Source organism: Benincasa hispida, chromosome 9 (assembly GCF_027475165.1).
Source record: "Benincasa hispida cultivar pf3 chromosome 9, pf3_genome.v1.1, whole genome shotgun sequence".
Classification (NCBI taxonomy): domain Eukaryota; kingdom Viridiplantae; phylum Streptophyta; class Magnoliopsida; order Cucurbitales; family Cucurbitaceae; genus Benincasa; species Benincasa hispida.
Window position 1 is genome coordinate 10,148,220 of NC_143486.1, and position 23,700 is coordinate 10,171,919.

The following is a 23,700-nucleotide window of genomic DNA, read 5'->3' on the forward strand; positions in this document are numbered from 1 at the left end:
CCCCTACTCTAAAGCTTCATTTGCATACATAGGAATTATAGTATCATTCAACCTGGTTCTTATATTCTGTTGCTCGTAGATTCGTTGTTTCATGATGTTCTTCTAAGAGGTCTAGGTTTAGACAAAGTGCCTCATCATTCTCAGCTAGATCGAATTGTTCGACCCTAGGGGAAGGAATCCCCATCTCAACTGACACCATGACTTTTACCCTGAAGGCAAGCGAAAAAGGAGTCTCACCCGTTGAAGTTTGTGATGTTGTCCAATAGGCCTACAACACATTCGGTAGCTTTTCAAGCCACAACTCCTTTTATTCTTCCAACTTAGCCTTGAGATTTCTTAATGATCTTATTAACAACTTCAACTTGTCTATTAGCTTGTGGATGGGTTGGATATGAAAAATAACGTTTGATATCGAGGTTCGCACAAAATTGACGAAACGTTGTATTGTCAAATTGACGACCATTATCAGTAATCAGGACATATGGTATACCAAATCGACATATGATATTCTTCCAAATGAAGTTGGTTATTTTTTGCTCGGTAATTGTTGCTAGAGCTTCGGCCTCTGTCCATTTAGGTCGATGCCCCACTGCGCAAATGACCAACAACGACGAACTTGGTTTGTCCCTTGCCCGGAGGAAGTAGTCCAATTAGGTCGATGCCCCACTGCGTGAATGACCAAGGGCTCATAATGTTCGTGATAGGTTCGAGAGGCTGTTTAGGTAGAATTGCAAATCTTTGACATCGATCGTAAGATGTGGTGAATTTACATGCATCTTGAGCTAGTGTGGGCCTATAATAACCTTGTCGAATTAATTTTTTGCGAGGGATCGAGCCTTGGAGTGATTACCGCACACTTAATCTTAAATTTCCCACATGATGTAATCAACCTCATTTGAATCAACACATTTTAGAAAAGGTAGAGAATATCCTTTCTTGTAAGTGTTCCATTATTTATCACATAGTGAGTGGCCTTGCATCTTAACCATCGAGCTTCAACTTTGTCATTCGACAATACCCTTTCTTCGAGATACTTGATTAAGGGGGTCATCCAATTGCGATGCTCAGTCTGTACTTGGTCCTCTATCTCCATAGCTTTTTCCATCAATATGCTGGGTACATTTAGAACCTCCACAGGTACCATCCAACTTAGGTCAGCATCATAAGTTGTTGCCGATCGGGCTAAGGAATTGACATTGGTATTATGAGATCGTGGTATTTTTTTTTATCTTGCACTTGCTAAAGGAGTCCAGCATTTTTTTTTTTTTTTTACTTTTACTAGATAGCCAACCATTCTACGATCTTTGGCCTAGTACGTCTTGGCTACCTGATTGACAATAAGTTGAGAATCACTATAAATAACCAAGCTGGCGACTTGAACTCCAATAGCTAGTCGCAGCTCAACTAAGAGTGCTTCATATTCTGCCTCATTATTTAAGGCCTAAAACTTGAACCTTAGGGTATACTTAAGGCATCCTCCTTCTAGTGACAACAACAGCAATCCAACTCTGCAACCCTTTCTATTGGACGATTCGTCCATATAATGCTCCCATGGAGGATCGTTGTAGCTCTTGGTTTCTAGAAGTATTTTTGTTATGCATACCTCCACATTGTCACCCATTGAAGCACATGGAGTGCACTCAAAGACAAAGTCAGCTACAGCTTGGCCCTTCATTGCAGTTCGAGGGTGAAAATGGATGTCGTACTCGCCTGACTCAACCACCCATTTCATCAATCTACTCGACGCTTCTTCACAATGGAAAACTGGTTAAAATTGTTACCTTATGCGCTTGGAAATATAGGCGTAACCTTCCGGCAGATACTACCAAGGCGAGGGCAAGCTTTTATACTTGAGGTCTCTCGTTTCTGCCTCTACCATCAATTTGCTTGTGTAGTATACCGGTGATTGTTGACCTTCATCCTTCTTGATTAGGACAGAATCAATTGGAAAATCAGACACGACAAGGTATAAGAAAAGCACACTTTTTCGGGTTCAACTTTATCTGATATCTCCTCAAGACTCTAAAGGCCTCGGCCAGGTCGTCTACATGACGACTCGCTTTCTTGCTCTTAACCAGCATGTCATCCATGTATAACTCCATATTCCTTCCAATAAGAGGATCAAACATTTTATTCCTCAGGCGTTGATAAGTGGCGGGAGGCCCGCACGACGGGCTATTAGCTCAGTGGATCAAAAAAATCAGAAAATGTTACGAAATTCATGAGTTAGCTCACCCTCGCGGGATCACGACCCCGATCCAGTTCCTTCACCACCGCGAACCCCGCCCCATGCTACTCGGGTCAGAGCGTAAGCCATGGATTTATTGGTGCTGCGCTTTTTTTCTTGGCCCTACATTCTTGAGCCCAAACGACATCACAATATAGCAGTAAAGACCTCGACTGGTGACAAAAGAGGTTTTTTCTTGATCTGGGGGATGCATTCTATCTAGGTTATACCTTGAATAGGCATTCATGAAGCTCAATAGCTCGTGGAGGGCAGTAGCATCGACGAGTTTGTCTATTCTCGAGAGTGGGAAACTATCTTTCGGGCAAGCTTTATTGAGATCAGTGAAGACAATGCACATTCTCCATCTTCCTTTATCTTTCCTTATGAGCACTACGTTGGACAACCACTATGGGTAGTGGACCTCTCGAATAACTTCATCCGCAATAAGTTGTCTATTATTTCATTACGAGCTTGATTAAAAGCCCACCTATTTTAGCGCACTAGTTTGGAGCTTGGATCAATAATGAGTTGGTGTACCATTACTTGTGGGTTCACCCCTGGCATGTCGTGCGTAGACTAGGCAAATACATCTACATTCTTTCTTAGAAAAGCTATAATAGCTTCATTCTCATTAACTTCGAGCCTCGTCCCGATGCTAACTCTTTGAGTGTCAAATAGCAATGGAATAGATTTTAACGGCTCGACCAGCTCGCCTCAAAGCATAGGCTCAGCTGTTAGTTTGGGACTGGTAATGTCATCTGACTCTACCTCACCAATGGACAGGTCTTTCACCAGGGGAGTTGAGGTTTGATCCTTCACGTCTGGCTCTTCTATGGCGTGAAAAACCTTCTCATTTCCTTTTTTAACAACACTACTAATGACATGCACCACCTCTACTTTTCCTTGTGGTTTCTCATGGAAGTCCTATAGCATTCTCGTGACATCAATTGTTCCCCTCTCATAATTCCAACTCCAGCCGGGGTTGAGAATTTCAACAACTGATGATAGGTGGATGCAACAGCTTTCACTTGATGCAAAGATGGTCTTCCTAAGATGACATTGTAGATTGATCTGCCGTCTACCACCAAGAACTCCACCATAGTTGTCATTCAAACCATACCTGAAGGTGACCGGAAGTTCTATGCCACCTTTCAGATATACCGTCTACCCACCGAACCCTAACAGCGGGGTCGTATTTCTTTTCAAACGTTCTCGTCCCAACCTCATGGTTTCGAAGGTGCGAAGAGATATGATGTCCACTGAGCTACCTCCGTCCACTGGAATTCGATGCACTTTGATATTCACTATGGTCAGTGATACTATTAGGGCATCATTATGAGGTTGGTGTAGTTTTACCGCGTCTTCCTCAGAAAAGCTAATAACTTGATCTACTACAACAGTAGAACATACTTCTTAGACTCTTGGAGATGATCGGGATTCTCGTGCTCTATTCTTTCGTTTTCTTCTAGAATCACCTCCAACCAAACCGCCCAAGATTGTCTTGATTTCTCTGGGCGGAGTCGACATGTGGTCTTTTATGCTTCAAATTATTTTGCTTTGATTACCATTCTTGTCTCCACTCTCTCCCATATATTCCTTCATTTGTTCCCGTTGAATTAAAGTTTCTATGGCCTCTTTGAGGTCAAAATATTTCGTAGTGGTGTGGCCATGGTTCCGATGTAGTAGACAATATTTGTCTTTGTTTCTTCGTTGTGATCCAGCCTTCAGCTTTGCAGGCCAGTTCAACATTTCCTTATCTTAGATCTCCGCTAAAATCTGCTCCACAAGAACCACCATGGGAGTGTAACGTTCAAACTTGCTAAGTGGCAAGCACTTTCGGGCTTTTTCAATGATACAAGTCGTTCTTCCGTCCTTCTTTTCTTGTTCTCATGACGTTCTTCCTCTTATCGGCCTCTTGATCTGTGGTGCTTTGGACGAGTGGTTTTCTCTTCCTGACCACCTCTCGAGTGAAGAAGCTCCCCGACGCTCATGTCTTCTACGCCCTAAAAAAGAGTTCAACATAGGTTGTAGCGGCTTTCTTGCCTAAAGACCAAAGGAACTTCTCGTCTCTAAGTCCAGCTACGATGGCTGTTAGGGCAGCACTGTTAGTATAACTTTCAATTTGCAAAGCTTCGCTGTTAAATCTTGCGATATATTCTCTTAGTGATTCATTCCTTCCCTGTTTTATGGTGAGAATATGAGTGAGAGGTTTTCTCTGATCCCGACCCCCTAGAAACTGGGTAATGAATGCTCTTGCTAGTTCTTGGAATGAAGCTATTAATCTCCTCTTTAGCTTTTTGAACCATTTTCTGGTTGGACCTGCAAGAGTAAACAAGAATGCCCGATACTTAATAGCGTCTCGGACTCCATGGAGTTCCATCCATGATCAAAACGTATCTAAATGCTCTACTGGATCTTTCAATCTGTCATAGGGCTTTATGGTAGGTAACTTGAATTTGGGGGTACCAACTTCTAGATGATCTCATATGTGAAGGGTGGGTCTACTGATCCAACAAATCATCAAGGTCCAACCCTTCATGATCTTGAGCCTTCTTAATATCTTCTAGCTGGTTTTAAATGTGTTGTAACTCGACTGCCCACGGTTGACTATCCACTTCTTTGTCATCCTCGGTTTGTTTCCTTTTCCTTTTGTTGATGAGTTCCCGTAAGTTTGTACCCAGGTCAAATTTGTCGGTCTGCTCCATCTTTCGAGCTTTTGCTCGGTCATTTTTTTGAACCGTCGATCGCCTCTGATACGTGTGAGATCTTTTGGGTTGACTCTTAACTGAAGCATAATTTCGAACAGTAAGTGTTCGAGAAAGGTGTTCAACAGGTACATGCTTTTTCGGGTCTGGGTTGTTTGTACTTCAGTCATTCCTTCCCAATATTAACCTCCCTGATTTCGTTGGTCCAAGAACTTTGGACCCCCTTACCCCTTCAATCACTAGACCCTTACCCTTGGCTGGGTCTCGGACAACTAGGGTATTGCTTTGGGTCGACTGATTGTGCTTCTACTTCCCATCACGCTTATTTTCTTCAGGTGGGTATATCGCATTCTGCTTGATGCCCTCGATGATTGGGTTTGCTCGTCTGAGCATCTCCATGATTTGGCTCAGGTTCTAACCTAAGCTATCTACCTTGGTGGTTAGAGCCGCATACTCTTGAGCTGACTCATTTTCAAGCTGGTGGGTCTCCCTTACGTGAGTTTCTAAAACATGTGTGGTTTGTCGCCTTCGATGACGTTCACGATCCGAATCATCCCTACCAGTTGGAGATTCTATCTGTTCACATTATTGCTCATGGTTCGTACATAAAATGTGGTGATAGGGCTAATAGATTTTGCTATTTCTGTCCCACACACAACGCCAACTATTGATACAAAAAATCTACCAACGGTAAATTTGTATTTGCTTTCAAGGAGAATAGCTTGATATCCTGGAAAAGTATGAGTAAAGCTAACACTGATGTGGTGTTGAGCTAAATTCACTCTGACACTCAAGTTAGAATCAGGTTTGAATTTAATTTAACTAGTAAAAACTAGTATGAGTTGAAAAACATAACTCTATTTGATCGTGTCCCCGAATTATATAGTTCGGCCAATTAATAACTGAACTTAGCTTGCACTCTCAACTTCCAAGCTATCACCAATCATTAATTAATCCATTTTTCATCTGAATCATCATTGTCTGGGCCGTTACACATCTCAGCCTTTAATGAACTTGACTTTTGGGTTGAACCATGACACTAGATTCTCAAATTATCAAATACAATTTGATTATATCTCCTTAATTAATTGCTTTCGCAAATAATTGAGTTATACAAAACAAAAAATGGGTAATTTAATAGTCTCCAAAAAATAATTTATTTGATAAATTCTTTTCAAGGTAATGCATGACTCTTGCATGCTTAGACCATGTTAAGAAATTTTTTTTATAACATTTAACATGGCCTCTCACGATCCATCCATGTAAAATTGTACTAATAAACTATATATATATATTTTTTTATTATTTTACTCTATGAAGCATACTTCACAACATTGGTCTTAAATAGCAAAAAACCACCTAAAAACCTATTAGCCTAGCTTCCTAGCTCGAGCTATTTGTCGAGCTTGATTTCCTTTTCTTAGCTCAATCCTCTAGGTCGACTCGTTCTCTTAGCTCGCTCAACTACCTTTGATTTAATTAGGTTTAATTTCACCCTCCACAGAAAATATTAGTCAAATTTCAAAAAACTATTTTCTTTTAATTAGTTTTCATGAAAACTTGTTTTTGTTTTGAAATTAGATTAAAAAATCAAATGTTTCTTTAAAAATATAATAACCATATTGTCAATATATATATATGTGTGTGTGTATGAAAAACGTACAAGAAAATATAGCGTAGAAATCAAACATAAATTTCAAAAATAAAACTCAAAATATAGGTTGTGATAGTGTTACTTAAGTGCAGCATTAAACCAATCATTGTTAAGGGCACAAGAATGAAGGATCGTTGACTTGTCATTCCTTTGCGGATAGAATATTTTTTTAGACATTATAGTCTGCGTTAATTCGTTCACTTGTTTTTTTTTATTTTGAAATTTTATACAAAAGAGCTACTGCATATGTTTATATTAATTTTCAACCTTTTATTAATATATTGGTTTTATCTTATTTTATTTGATTATTTGTGTATACACTATTGATTAGAATGTGTATTAGACTTTAAATACAAAAGGTACAAAATATACAAGAAACGTCATTATCAAAGATTAGGTTTAATTAATAAATAATGTTTTTTTAGAGAAAAACAAGCTTTGAGACTAAATACATGTTTGCGACGAAAACTGTTTTCAAAAAACGTCGTTAAAGATATTCACCAACTAGGTTTTAGCGACGTTTTATGCGACGCTGTTTTATACGTCACTAAAGGTTTTTTGCGACGATTTTATTTCTTTAGTGATGTTTTATTTTTGTCGCTAAAAATAATATTCTTATTGTGATAATAATTGTTATTGATGATGAGATCTTGACCCATCAATTTAAACTTTTTAAGTGAATTCAACCAGATGGACATAATCTTGAAAGTTTAATCTCTCTTCCAAAACTTATGAAATGGAACTAATTTCCACTTATAGAGTAAAAACCAACTTCCACTAATTAGTATCCCATATACCTTTTTTTCTAATTTTAACCATTTGATGAGCTTCTTTTTCGGCCCTTCCATGGCTACCAAGTTTCGTTTCCCTAACCCCAAATTATACCTTAATTCTCTATATATTAACATCCCATTTTCATTTTACAAACACAAGAACCCCAAAGTGAAAAGGGAGAAAATTAATTTTAGACAAAGATAACATAATGGCAGGAGGAGTTGGTTTTGTTTTGGGTTTCATTGCTGTTGTTTTTGTTCAACATGCCACTGCCACGGTGCACGTCGTCGGCGACACTGTCGGTTGGACGGTTCCGCCGGGCAATACTTTCTATTCTGATTGGGCTGATGAAAACACCTTTGTCGTTGGCGATTCTCTCTGTAAGAATGTAGAAATTAGTAACCTAGATTCATGATACACATGCTTGAATTTATACTTTTCACGGTATATGAATTTCTAGGTGCATCCGCCTCGAAGTTCTTTCGTTAAGATACCTCAAAGGTCTTTCGGAGGTGTCTATTGGGTGTTGTATAAGGAGATCATTTTTCTCTTAAATTGTAACTAAATGAAAAAAAAAGTTGATTGAAGCAATTCAAAGAGAGTTCAAACGAACAATTATTTCCTCACATATGTGTTTTTGAAGTATTGCCAGAGAACAAATTTTTTCTCGTCAAAATTGTGAGATTTGGGGTCAAGTATAATGTGGGCTCATCAACATGTACCACAACCTAGCTAGTAAAATATAAACTTTTGAGCGAACAGGAGATTTAATATGGTGTCAGATTAAGAAGACGTATTCCAAAACTTTGTATTGTCATTTATTTTTCCTAATTAATCTTGTAATCACTTGTGGTTTTCTAAGCAAATTTTCGATTTCGATAAAAAAAATTACTATGACTACTATTTTTTAGTTTTTGAATGCAACTGGAGGTAGGAAAATTTTAACCACGAACATCGTGGTTTCTAACACACTCATATATCAATCAATCGAGCTATACTTAGTTTGACGAAATCCATTAATTTGTTTTATTGAGAAGCTTAATTATAATGAACAAAACTCACTTTAATTATAGCAAAATCATTTGTTTTTACTTATTAAGTTCTAAAGTTTGTTTTTTGCAGCATTTAAGTTCCCAACCGGAGCACATGATGTACTTAAAGTAACAAAAGAATCCTTCGAAGCGTGCAGTTCCGATAAAGGGATCGGAAATGTCCTCACAACGGGCCCTGCGACGGTGAAACTTGACACTGCTGGCATGCATTACTTCATTTGTACCGTTGGTAAACACTGTTCGGGAGGCCAAAAGTTATCCATCTCCGTCTCAGCCGCTTCCGGTGGCGCCATGTCGCCTTCTTCACTGGCAACTCCAACTCCTGCAAATTCACCGTCCTCGTCACTACCTAACGAGAGTGGATCTCCTACAGCTCCGGCGCCATCCTCCTCCACTGCAGTGACGGCAACAATTTATGTCACTTTGTCCGCTATTGTTATGAACCTGTTCTAAATGTGGATTTTACGTGACATATTTTTTCCCATTTTCATATTTATTTATAATTAAGTTGGGGTTGTTGATCATTTTTTCTATTTATCTTGTTCATAGAAGTTTGTTGAAAGTGATGGCTGATGAGATTCTTAATCCTTTCGGTACTGTATTTGTTTCTCCAAAACCTTTTCATTGCAGTCCGGCTGCATCCATCTTTTGTACAACCTAATTAGTACCCAATAGAAATATGTTCCGTGACACTTTTTTTTAAAAAAAAATTCATTGTTTAATGGAGGGGAGAACATAAGATTAGGTGAAGTCTAATCGTGGCTCTTCTAAGATTTTGAAGGTTTTGATTATGTCTATCATATTTTTAAGTTTCCATGTATTAATAGCAAACTCAAACTCATTTTTTTCGATGTTCAATGATGAAGGAATGAAGGACCAAACATAACGAACATTTAATTTTTTTCTAGGGCGCTTTTGGGACGCTATGATGATATAGAATGTGAAGATTCTGATGTCTAGAGAGTTATGATGTCTAGAGAGTTATGATCGAGTATGTTCAAGCATTGAGATGATATATGATACACGGAAGGAAAATGACGGTGAGATACAAAACACGTTACGAAAATAGGTCCACAAACAATTAAAATCGGTGAGATACGATAATGGATCTCCAAACACTGAAATGATATAAGATGTGGGGATATACCATCTCATGTTAGACCCCAAACAGCCCTAAAGAAATACATAATAATACTTACTAATCAACCTTTTAGGTAATGTTCCATTTTAATCTTTTGAAACTTTCTTTTTTACTCTGACAATTCTTGTTACCTCCTCTAACATTTTTCTCTTTGGATTTCTTCTTTCCATCTCTAACTATATGCAACTCTTTTATTTTTTACCCTTTAAAAGGAGTTCCTTACACTACAAAGAATTTTCAAATCTTTTATTTTAAAATTTACTTATAATTTTAAAAATATCTGTGAAAATTAATGTAAAGTTTATCTAAACTATTTTTAGAATTTATTTCTCAATTTCAAAATTTTATCTAACTTTTTCTAACTCCAAAATTTTTACATCTCCATTAATAACTATTTAAAAAGACTATCACAATAAAGTATGAAAAAGAAGCTGCAAAAGTACTAGCGAATATTTGCATTGAAATTTTATCAAGAAACATATAGATTTTTAAATTTATATTCGACACTTATTAATTTTTCGTCTTTGTTATTTTTCTAACATTTCAAATATTTCATCTTTTTAGAATTTGTCGGTCTTTCTAACATTTTATATATCTCCAAAATTCACTCATCCTAAATTTTTTCTCCCATTTCTAACTTTTCATTGTCTAAAGTTTTCGTTCTTAAAAAATACTTATGATTGAAATTTGAACGTGATTTTCTTTTAAAATGTATTTCGATTTTCAATGTTTTTTTTCACCCTCCTTCCTTTTTTTTTTTCTTTATTTATTAAAATACTGCTTTAACCCATACACTTATTATTTTATTTTAGTCCAATATATTTTCAATAAATCTTAAAATTAGTCTGTGCAGTTAATTTTTTTTTTTTTTTATTATTTTCTTAAACAATTTGTTTCACTATGAGTACCCTCTTTATAAATTGTGAAAATATATTTTAAGATGAAAATTATTATTCTTATTGAGAAAAATAAATATAATGAGAGGAGACTTGGAAAAGGTCAAGAAAAGAAAAAGTAGGATAACACAAGACTTAGAAAATAAAGTCTATCTTCCAAAGTATCCATTTGAAACATTCCACTTATGGAGTATCAAAACCAAGTTGTTTGCTTTTGCCTTTGAAAAATACTTGGTGTGGTTTGGCAATTGTCCAATTAAAACTTTTCATGTGGCAAAACTTTTTTCTTAAAAAATATTGAATTGTTATTATTATTATTATTTAGGTTTAAATCCTATTTTAGTCATCGAATTTTGCCTCTTATTTTATTTTGGTCCCTAAACTTTTATAAACGTTCGTTAGTCCCTAAATTTTTAATAAATATTTATTTTATTAGTCCATAATATTAAAATTATGTTAACTCTTTGAGAGAAACATGAGGGAGTTTGTATTTTTTAGTGATTAGGCTCTAGATGTATCCAAAATACTAAACAATCAAAATTTTGAACAAAAACTTATTTTAAATTCTCCCACCTTGCCATCTTATTCAAACTTGAAACTTTTTAGAATAGTTAACTTATTTGATAACTTAATCATCTAAAAATACAAGTCATATCGCTATTTTGTTAAAGAGTTAATAAAATCTTAATATAGAAGAGATCAAAATAAACACTTTTTAAAAGTTTAAGGACTAAAATGAACATTTTTAAAAGTTTAGGGATTAAAATAAAACAATATTCAAAGTTCATAGACTAAATCACGCATTTTTTAAAATTTAAGAACTACAATAGAACATCATTCAAAATTTAGGAACCAAAATAAGATTTAAACCTATTTTTTACTATTGCACCTAATTATTCATTACCCTTTGCCTTATTTCCCATACCTTCTTTCTAACTTTGACCATCATTTTTCCATTTCATTGCCCTTCCTTTACGTCATATTTGAATCTTTGGTTTGGCTCAGTTTTGTATAATTTGTTCAATTGTCTAATCATAATTTATCACGTAGAAAACTCTTTTTTAAATGAAAAATATTTTTTGGAGCTTTGTTAATTATTCTATTAGTTAAAAGTGAGTGAGTTGTACAAAGATGGATTCAGTCAAATACTCTTTAGCTGAGTATCTTTCCCAATTGCTACCCCATTCCCAAAATTAGATGTTAGATTATGATATGCTCTGGCCTCCACCCCTTTAACTCTTATAAATTTATATCCCATTTTCGTCAAACAACACAAACTTGTTTAGAGCTTCCATTTTAGAGTGTGAGATTCTTCCTTTTTTATTTTTTCTGAAGAAACATGGGGGGAGGAGTTGGTTTAGTTTTGGGTTTAATTGCGGTGGTTTTTGTTCACCATCCCACTGCTCAGACTGTTCGTGTCGTCGGAGACTCCACTGGTTGGACGGTTCCGCAGGGCGGCGCTGCTTTCTATTCCGATTGGGCTTCTAAAAACTACTTCACTATTGGCGATTATCTAAGTATCAATCTTCTCTACGTCGTTTAATTTAATATTTTAGGGCGATTCACTTCACAAAAATATTTTTCAAAAAATTCATTTTTATTTTAAATCTATTTTGAGTGGTTGTCAAATACTCTAATTTTTTCACTCTTAGTCTCTAATTTTAAATTTCGATCCTAGGACCCAAGTAGAAGGATCTTTCTACTTGGATTCTAGTAGAGATTTTGAGAACAAGAGATTTAATGAAAACATATTTGTATTTCACTTATAAAAGATTTAGAAACTGGATTTTAATTTAAAACAAACATTTAAAATGTGTTTGATATTATATTTATAAATTATGAAACTAGTTGTAGTTACATATTAAATATTAATCGGCAATAAAATTTATTTATGAACATGTTTTATATTCAACTTTTTTTTGTATAATTATATAATTAGAATATATATTTTAATTTTAAAAATTTGTATTATGTTTATAACATGACATATTATATTTTTAAATATTTTTATTATTTAATATAATTTCACATTTTAAAATTCACAATTCAAAATCAGGATATAATGCAAATATAAAAATATTGTTTTAAAAAATTTCACTATTTGAATAGCATAATCCAACAACAATTTTTAGAAACAGAATTGATATTGTCTGTCAAACACATATTTGTTAAATTCAGTGAATCTGAAAATAAGCCATAAAATATCTTAGATATTTTTGTGAGATTTTTATCCTTATCCCAAGAAATTGGAATTTCATGGAGGCTAAAGAATTGAAAGCTAGATCTTTTTAGATATTTATTTACATTTTACATACTTCAACACAATTCAAGAGAAGTTTAATTTATACATTTATGTCATATGGTATTTAGGAATCTTCTAGATAGTGGTACTTGCTATTTTAACAAAGGTCTCCTTTCATGATAACTTTTTAGTTTTTTTTTAATGGAAAAATATGTATTTTTCTCACTTTTTACAAGAATTTTCATCTTGGTTGTGGAAGTATTGTAAATCTTATTCAAATTATTTTTAAAAAAAAATTTAGAAACTACTTTTTTTTTAGTTCAAGAAAATATTCTAAAAAAATTGTTTATTTATTTAAAATTTGACTAAAAATTCAAATATTTCTTTAAAAATATATAATCATAACCATACGAAAGAAATAGTGAAAAAAAAAACAAGAAGAAATTTCAAAAGCTAATTAAGAACTAAATGAAATTGTTATTCAGTGCGACATCTAAATCTTTGAAGTTATGGTTAGAGTTGGACTCTTTTTAAAGTGAATTCAATAGGATAGAATAGTTTTGGGTTCTGCAATACATAAAACACAATGATAAAAGCTTATGAACAAATTAAACTCATACTTTAACCTAAATTGAATAGCAAGATCATCTGTTAGTAAGTTCTAAACGATTTATGTCTGTTTTCTATGTTTGTTTCTCGTGATGGAATTTTTTAGTTTATCTATTTTGTTTGTATTGTATTTTTTTAAAAAAAAAGTTCCGAACCATTTATTGCTAGCTTGAGTATATATGGTTTGGGTATATGTATATATATATACAATTGACTTCTCATATTGTTGAATTAAGAAAAAAAAACAAATTCCGATAAATTATTTGTTTTTCTATTTTTTTTCAGCATTTAACTTTGAGAGCAACATGCATAATGTCCTTAAAGTACCAAAAGAGTCATTTGATGCATGCAATACATACAATGCCATAGGAAGTCTCGTCACTACAGGTCCGACTACAGTGAAGCTCGACACTGTAGGCGTACATTATTTCATTTGTACTATCGACAGTCATTGCGTTCAAGGCCAAAAGTTATCTGTCACCGTCACCGTCTCCACCAGTACTCCTGGCGGTGCAATGCCGCCTTCTTCAAACATTGCTCAGCCTCCTCCTCACATTGATGCATGTGCTCGAACTCCTGCAATTTTGTCGTTTTCGTCACCACTTAACTGTGATGGATCTTCAGTGGCTTTGACGGCTTCCTCCACCGTACTGATGGCAATCCATTATGTTACCTTGTCCGCCATTGTTATCAGCTTGTTGTTTTAGATCATGTGGATTAACATTTGATCCTTTTTTTTATCTCTTATCCTTCTTAGATTAATAAGTTGGGGTTGTTGATCTGGTTAAGTATTATTAAGTTTGTTTATGGAAGTTTATTTAGAGTTGAGAAGTGAGATAGATAACGAGTGGGTGATGGAATTTGGTTGTATTCCTCCATACCTTTTATTTATGTTATTTACTTTTTTGCCTTCGGAACTTTAGGCACAAAATTGAGTCAATAATTATTACCTGGGAAGTTAGATTATATGTGGAGCTAGATTTTCTTTGGTTGAGGTGCAAAATTGAGTTGAGTTCAAATGTTTATGTTTGAGATGCTAAGTTGAGTTTAGTTAGAGTATGTGTTTGAGATGCTGAGTTGAGTTGAGTTTAGTTAAGTCAGAAAGTTTATGTTTGAGGTGCAGAGTTGAGTTTAGTTTAGTTAGAGTATTTGGTATAGCTTTTCTAAACGAAATTGATTTTGTCTTATTTCTTTTTTTGCTATTTTTTTTTTTAATTTTTCACTGCACACATATTTTCCTAAAATTTTTTAACACTAACAATTGCTTAACGTTTTCCCATTCTTAAAACATAACAAATTCCTACAAAGTAAACATATACTAAATACAAATTTTAAATTCAATTTTTGAACACTCAATTACATAACATATGTTTTTTTTCTATTCCTAAACACTAAAGATATTCCAAACAAATGAAAACATTTCACAACTATTTAGCCCTTAATGATCATGAACACTGAAGAACCTTAAAAATTGAACCAACTTTTTGCTTTTCATTCTTGAAAAACATAACATATTTTCACCATATAATTTGAACATACATCCCCAAAGACATGTCATCTTCCAATAAAATGAACATTTTCTCTAATTCCTAACCACCCTCAATTAATTTTAATTCAACCATAAATGTTAACATAAACAAAATATTATTATTTATATAACAATCCTATAATATACTTTAACAGTCGTAGAATGTATGAGTTGAACGTGCACAAAAAATAGGGTTGTCATTAAGGGTCTATTTACATGTTCACAAAAACTAGGATTGTCATTAATGGTCTCGTTAGAAGTGGTCTTCGTTGGTGTTGGTCGCCTAAGGTAAATGTTAGTATTGGTTGTCTGAGGTGGTTGTCACCGAAATTGATAATTGAGGATGGTCTTCATCAGAATTTGTCGTCAAAGGTGGTTGCTGAAGCCAAGAGTTAGTCATTAGAGTTGGCCATGCGAAGGTGGTGATTGAAGTATGTTGTCGGAGTTGCTTGCGGAAAAGCGGTCATCAGAGTTGGTCGTGGAGTTGTCGTCAAAGGTGGCTACTAGAGCCTGGAATTGGTCGTTTCGTCGGATCAGAGTTGCTTGTGCAAAGATGGTCATCAGAGTTGGTTGTAAGAATGATCGTTGAAGGTGATTGCTAGTGTCCGAAGTCAGTCGTCAGAGTGTATCGCTAGACTGTGGTAGTGATAGTTGTTGACAATAGCCAATGAGTAGAGCTATTGAAAACATTGGAGGGAGAGACAGTAAGGGTGGGTTGGAGGGAGAATTGGGGGTGAGTTGGTAAAAAAATCAACTCAAGTCCACCAACATTTAAAATTGGTGTGCCAAACATTGAGTTGGTAATTTTTACCACCTCAACTCAACTCATGTTGGTGAACCAAATACCCCGTTAATGTTTAGAAGGGTATGTTTTATATAAACTCTACATATCTTGTATTTATGTTGATGTGGTGCTGAGGTATGTTGTCATGCCTTAAAAAAATATTGCTAAAGGGGGAGTTTGTTAAATCAACGTGTATTGGCAATATTTGTTTTTAAGTTTGATATGCTTTTGCAAAGTGTGATGCCTCACAAGTTGTTCCTTAGGTTGTTGTTATTAGCTAGTGCTTTGATTCCTTGTCTAAAATTATTAGTGAGATTTTTTGGAAGTTTTTTGCTAATTATTTGTTTCCTTATCTAGAGAATTTATTTTCAAAATAAACATTTTTTTTTCTGACTCTCGATTGTTATGCAATGTAGCCGCCTTCTTTCTCTAGGTTTGTCAGCCACAATGGAAGCGTACGAACGCTGGGCGTCTCGAGTTTCATTTTGCAAACTCAATAAAATAGAGGAAGATGGAAACAAGGATAAACTAACAACTATTAAGCATGCTTTTTCATTGAATTTACATAGAATAAAAAGGGAAATGGAAACTAATCCTTGAATAGCCGATTCTTCACATTTTCTTTTTGGGGAGACTACGAACGAATCTCCTCTGCTTCCCATGAACTCAGTAACACAACATCTATTGAGGACTCCACCAAAATATTACCTTGTTATTCTTAAGGTGAGAATCAAGGAGAGTTTGGTGGCTTCCTTGATAATTTTGGTGAAAAGGGTGAAGGAGGAAGAGTTCTTCTTGAGAGAATTTTACAAAGGAAGGAGATCAAGGTTGAGAGGGAGAGTCTGTAGAAATTTTCCACGTTGAACTGAGATCTCTACACTAGTCCTCTACTTTTTTTTTTTTTTTTTTTTTTTTTTTTTTTTTTTTTTTTTTTTTTTTTTTGATAGAATTGTGTGAGGGAGTTATAACTCCCTCCACTATGTCAAAATAACTCCCATGGAGTTAACTTTTTACAATTCAAAATTTCAAATTCAAATTCAAATTAATTATATTATATTAATATAATTAAATACAACCTTATATTTTATCCCATATAATATATAACCTATAATTTATTATATCACATGTAATATAACTTATAGTTTATTTTCTCTTTTATAATCTATAGAATTAATATGAATCAAATTCACATTAATTTTAATCTATAGTTTATATATGAATCATATTTATATAATTAATATTTGAATCATATTCAAATATTTATTTCTCTCAATAAACATTATATTATAAAGTATCAACATACATTATATTAATTGTATCACATATAATTAATTTCCTTAAATTAATTTGAATAATTCAAATTAATTCAAAATTAATTTGATTCTCATTAATTCTTATTGAGCTAACAAGGGGACCTTATGGACCTATAGATTGAAGCTCCAATGATACGGGATTCATTAATTAAACTCTTTAATTAAATTAATCCTCATTCAGTAATTGTCGATCACTCTACTAAAGATCGAAAGCTACACTATTCGCACTACAAATATATTTCTGTGTCTATTGGATATAACCAATCAACAACACGTTGACCCTTCACAAATTGCTTGTAAGTATAGTTTGGTCAAAATTAGTGTCTTACCCTTTAGTTACATCTAACTCTTTAAGTACCATTGATCTCTTTAATGAACAATTAGTCATAGTCCAATTATAATTGAACCCCTCTCAAGCCAGAAGAGTGTGTGGCATTATATTGTTCAAGACCCAAAATCAGCTCTTAAGGGAGCAATTTATCTACTTACCTTAACAAAGGAATGAGTGAATTTCTTATTGTGTAGCTATGTTCTCAGCTCCCCAATTAGACGAATCTCCAAAATGCTAGGCATATTGTGTCAGCAGATCTAGTCACTCTCACCCATGCAGATCAAAGAACTGCCCTCATAGATAAGAGTTCACAACTCACTTAGGATTAAGGTCAAGTCAGCTATAATCATCTTGGTGAAATATAAGTCTCTTCTAGTAACGGAGTTATAAAGAAAGATTAATCATTTTGTGGTTCGATCTTATACAAACTCTTTGTATAAGATACCCCCGCTCACATGTCTCCACAGGAATGATTAGGATTATATCATTTTTAACACTTTATAACAATTGTAAAAATTGTTGGGATTGGTGTCCTAATTCTCCCGAAGTCTCGTTGTTTGTAATGATACACATTGTTTAATGAATAAAATAATTGTTATTTCATTCTGGCATTTACTCATATCCAATAAACAAAGCTCCATGGTTATCTTATGTGAACTTAAGCATGTATATGTGATATACAAGTGAATCATGCCTTAAGTGATAACCTAAATAGGTATGTAGTATAAGGATTAAGGTTGGATACCTGATCCTGGTGACACTACGGATATGGCCCGCTTTGTAGAGGTTTGCAAGTGTTATAAACTACTATAGATGGTAGATCCTGATCATTCATGTAGAGACATGCAAGTGGGGGTGTCCTATCCAAAGAGTTTGTATAAGACCGGACCACGAGATGACTAGACTCTATATATAATGTTGTTGATACTAGAGACTTACATCTCATCTAAATGACCATAGGTGACATGACCTCAATCCTGAGTATTTTAGGAACTTCTGCCTTTGAGGGCAGTCCTTTGATTAGTATGGGTGAGAGGGCCAGATTGCCAACTCAACATGCCTACCTTTTTAGGGACTTGTCTGATCTGGGAGCTGGGAACTCAATCCACAAGATAGAATTCACTCATTTCCTAAAGTAGGGATAAGTAGAGAGATTGCTCCCTTAAGGGCTGATTCTGGAGCTTGAACATAATGGCCACGGCTTCTCGAGGACTCAGTCATAGTAGGACTATGACTTATGTTCATTAGAGGGATCAGTGATACTTAAGGAGTTAGATGTAATACAAGGACATAACGATTATTGGCCGAGCTGTACTTAAGAGCGATCTGTGAAGGGTTGTCGCACTGCTGATTGGTTAAGATGAACACATAATATATCTGTGGTAAGGAGAGTTCAGCTATCGATCTTTAGTGGAGTGCCTAACAGTTAACGGATGGTGGATCCCGCGACTAAAGAGTTTATTTAGTTATTCATGTACCATTGGAGCTTCGAGCTACAAGTCCATAAGGTCTCCTTGATAGCTCAATGGATTCAGTTGAGGATCAGTTCTTGGTGTTAGTTTGAAATGTTCAAATTGACAAGAGGTAATTCGATTATATATGATATGATCGGTATGATGTATGAGATATATCTAGTGGTGGATTAATGTAAATGACATTTATATTAAGTACCATGAAATAGAAAAAGAATTATGGTTTATATGTTTCATGAGATGAAATATTAAAACTATAGGTTTTAAATATAGTATGATAACTTGGTTATTATTTATATTTATAATAATATTAATCATTGGATAATTAACTCTTTTTCTCTTATAACCAATTGAGTTGGAGGTTATTGGTTATCTCATGGTAACTATGAGATAAAAGAAAATTTGTTTTCCTAATTTTAGTAATGTAAGGTTAAATTTCGTGAATCTGAGATTTTCTCACGAAAGTTGTCAAGTAAATAGGATTTACTAAGAGACAATTTAGAGCGAGCTAAACGATCGTGTAGTGTTTGTAGGCGACAGACACGCAACTAAGCGATGAGCTAAACAATCGCTTAGTTTTTGCTAGACGATCGCTAAGTTTTTGCTAAACGATTGGGCATCGACCTATACGATAGGTTCAGGCTTCTCCCACTTGCTCAATTGTTTGCATGATTGTTGTTTCCTCTGTCTTCTGCCTCAAACCAAATCCACACAGAGCCCACCCTCTGGATTCTCATACCGAGAATACCAAGGTAACCTTCTTTGTGGTGTCATACTCAACTCGACACCGTCGAAGTTCTTTGAAGGTCGTTCATGTTGTTGGGGTGTTCAGGACCGAGGCGATCACTGAGTTCGAGTGCGTGGTATTCGTGTAGTTAGCGGTCGTGTTGGACGAGCGTTTGAGGTTGCTGTGTTCGAGCGTTCATGATCAAGGACCTTGGCGATGATTCTACAAATGTGTGTAGCATTTCTCCTTGATTATTTATTGTATCATGCTATAATTTCTTTAATGAATGCATAACCGCATGTTTCTGTTTATGACTGTAATTGTAAAGTTCATATATGATTGTATTTTGGAATGATCTTTCCGCTGCTCATGAAAATCCTCGTGCACGATATCCTTCAAAAATTACAAAGTGGTCGTATCTGTAGTATCTCAAGGATATGTTGGGGTTGATCCCCTAAATCTCGTGGGTCCTATAGTTTATAATTATAATGTACAAACAATTTATTTATTTAATAAAATATAAGATATTTTATTCGACATTTATAGCATTAACCCACAAAACTAATAAACTAACTAAGGTTATCTTTTGTAGCTTAAACATGTATTTAGAGACATACTGGTGGAACATGTTTAAGTGATAACCTAAATGGTCTGTAGTAGATGGATAAGGTTAGATACCTTATCTTGATGAAATTACGAATACGACCTGTTTTGAAGATGTTACAACTGTTGTAAAATACTACAAATAATCTGATCTTGATCATTCATGTACAAACATGTAAGCGGGGGTGTTCTATACAAAAGGGTTTGTATAAGATCAGACCACAAAATGAATAATCTTTTTATATAACGCCGTTAATAGTAGAGACTTACATTTCACTAAGATGACCATAAGTGACATAACCTGAATCCTGAGTGAGTTGTGAACTTCTGCCTATAAAGGTAGTCTTTTGATTTGTATGGGTGAGAGTGGCCAAATCCCCGACTTAATAAGCCTACTATTTTGGGGATTCATCTTATTATAGAGCTGGGAACACAGTTACACAAAATGAAATTCACTCATTCCAAAACGTCTGGGTAAGTCGATAAATTACTCCCTTAAGGATTGATTCTAGTGCTTGAATAATGTGGCACTATACACTCTCTTGGCTCGAAAGGGGTTTGGTCATAATTGAACTATGACTTATTGTTCATTAGAGGGATCAGTGGTACTTAAAGAGTCAGATGTAACTACAGGGCAAAACGATAATTTGGTCCAGCTGTACTTACGAACAATTTGTGAAGGATCATCGCACTGTTGACTGGTTATATCCAATAGACACAGAAATATATCTGTAGTGCGAAGATTGCAGCTGTCAGTTCTTAGTGGAGTGACCGATATTTAATGGATATTGAATAATTTAATTAAACTAATTTAATTAAATGATTTTAATTAATTATTCAAATACATTGGAGCTTCAATCCTACAAGTCCATAAGGTCTCCTTTGTAGCTCAACTGAGATTAATTAGAATTAATTTTGGATTAATTTGAATTGTTTAAATTAATGGAGGAAATTAATTATGTATAATATAATTAATATAAATTATTTGATACATTATTGTAGACATCGTATTTGGTCCGACTAAATTTAAATTATGTTTTATTTTATTATTATTATTTTGTTTTGTTAATGTCTTTTTAAAGAGGAAATTAAAAGCCAAAAGAAAAAGATTTTTCGTTTAATTGTTTCTTTCTTCAAAAGTTCTTTTATTATTATTAAATTAAAAATAAAAATGTATTAAAAAGTTAAAAAAAAAAAAAAAAATTTGAGTCTTACTCATTCCCCTCCTTTGTTCTTCTTTAAACCCTTCCCCATTTCTCTTAACTCACTCCCAATTTCCTACTCCCCATATTTTTAACAACCTAAGCTAATTTAAGTTTTATTAAGAGCTTATAAAAGGAACAAGCACATACATGAGGAAGGGAGGAATGAACCAAAGAGACAAATTGTGAGATAGAGAGACCGTGAAAAACACATGAAAAAAAGAGAAACTTAACACCTATTGCAACTTCCATGGTGGAAGAAGAAGAAAAAATGAAGAAGTTGTGAGGTTGAAGACGAAGATAAAAGAATGGGGAAATCCTGAGAAGAAGAAAGAAGAAAAGAAAGAGGAAAGAGAAAAGGGTAGTGGAATTGGTAAAGGTAAGTGGTGGGTCTCACTTAATTTCTTTATTAATTTGTTGATTTTCTTGATTTATAAATTTTCATAAAACTTTATTTGAATTTTTGAACTTTCAAATAAGTTCTAAATAAAAATTACCAATTGGTTTTAATTACAAATTTTAGGTAGAGTTTCGATTTAGTTTTAATTGAGTTTTGCGAACAAATATTAATCTAGTCTTTAATTCATATTTTTTTTAAATAAAACTAAATTCACTTTTAATTTTGAAATTTTCAATTAGTTTCAAATTTCAATATAAGTTTTTCAAGGATGATTTTAATTTCAATTTAGAGTTTATAAACAAAACTCCAATATCAATGTTTGTCAAGTCCTCCACTTTGTTTTAATGAATTTTTCCAAATTTGTTTCAATTTGAAGTTTCTAAAAAATGAACATTCTAATATCAAATTGAATTTTATGTTTTCATAAATAATTTTTAATCTTAATTTAAATTTGTCAATCGAATTTTGATGTTTGTTTAAGTTTAATTTCTAATATATTTTATATCTGTTTTAATTTGAAGTCTCTAAATAAAATTCAATTTTGATTTAAATGAATTTTGAATCATTACAATTTAGAAACTTTAAAAGCAATCTCAATTTCAATTTTAATTTGAAATTTTCTTAAATAATTTTCAATTTGGTTTTAATTCAAAGTTTTCAAATGAATTTCAATTTCATTCATATTTGAATGCTTTAAATATAATTTCAATTTGGCTTTCACTTTGACTTATAAAATGAATTACAATATTCCTTTGAAGGGCTTACGTATTCATAAGTATTATTCACATGTTCACTCCTCAAATGTGAATTGATTCACATGAGATATTTTCTTAAATATCGTGTCAATTCTCTAACGGAGTTGGGATCATCAAGCGTCTCAAATTATTAAGCTAAACATTCAATAGGATAATAAAGTGACCGACATTTGTCCACTCACAAAATGCAACTCTACTTTATTAAGTTACAATGTGATTTAGTGAGATACTATTCAAATTAAGTTTTGATATTTATATGTTAATCAAATGTTCATCTTCTAATTTAGATTATTAAAAAATAATACAAAGTTTGACAATGAATTTTAAATTAAATAGACTATATGCAATGAGTTTTGTCTAGGCTAAGGTACTTAAGTTAACGTTAGAGAACCTACTTGGAAACTATTCATTAGTTGTAATTTTTTTAATTTGATTAACATTTTTTTTAATAAAATAAACTTTTTTTTTTTACAAATAAGGATCATTTAAAAAAAAAAATGGATAACCGAAATAAGATGTTTTCAAACGGGTGTTGTAGGGTGCTAATACCTTCCCTACACTCAATGACCTCCGAACTTATCTTTGGAAAAGTAGACCATTTCATTTTCAATTTTTTTTAATGGGTAACCAATCACACCTTAGAATGATTGGTACCGATTCCAAATCTTTTACCTTGAAAGAGACTCTTAGGAAGAGACATCGGCCACTTCGCGTCGCTACCACATTGCAACAATTATAAAATAAAGTTTATTAAAAGTATTTGAATATGATTCAAATACTAATTATATGGATGAGATTCATATAATTATGTTTAGTATAAATGTGATTTATATTAAATATTATGCATTAATGAGAGAATTAAAAATTATAGGTTATATTGTATTTGATACAATATAAAAACTATAGGCTATGTGTTATATATGATATAACATATAGTTATACATACATATAATAAGTTAGTTATTTACATATACATATATATATATACCTATTTATTTAAAATAAATTAATTTTGATTATTTTAAGTTTTAAAATTAAAAGGAGGGAAATAACTTCCGTCCCCTTAATTCTCTCAAAACGTGTAGAGAAGGGAAGTTGATTTTACGTATCATTCGTCTTTTTCTTCTTCCAAAGTGAGAATAAAGAGTTTTGTAAGTTGTACAGAAAATATTCCATGAAACTTTTCCTCTCAATTTCTTCTCTCCCTCTTCCAAAAAGAAGCAAAGTCCACACCTCTTACTAATTCTCTACCCAAAAGAGAATACAGAAGGCTCCGTTTGGTGGT

At 33.5% G+C, this 23,700-nt stretch overlaps 2 protein-coding genes across 2 annotated transcripts; both read left to right on the forward strand.

Annotated features, from left to right (window-relative positions):
- The first annotated feature begins 7,568 nt into the window (after positions 1-7,568).
- On the forward strand, positions 7,569-8,865 carry LOC120087130 (cucumber peeling cupredoxin-like). Its single transcript, XM_039044022.2, has 2 exons — positions 7,569-7,740; positions 8,483-8,865. The coding sequence occupies exons 1-2, from the start codon at positions 7,569-7,571 to the stop codon at positions 8,863-8,865; spliced, it is 555 nt and encodes a 184-aa protein (XP_038899950.1).
- Positions 8,866-11,518: 2,653 nt separating this feature from the next.
- LOC120086474 (cucumber peeling cupredoxin-like) lies at positions 11,519-14,231 on the forward strand. The gene is made up of 2 exons (XM_039043148.2): positions 11,519-11,966; positions 13,586-14,231. Exons 1-2 carry the CDS (start codon positions 11,789-11,791, stop codon positions 14,005-14,007), a joined length of 600 nt encoding a protein of 199 aa, XP_038899076.1. The 5' UTR covers positions 11,519-11,788; the 3' UTR covers positions 14,008-14,231.
- The last annotated feature ends 9,469 nt before the right edge of the window (positions 14,232-23,700 follow it).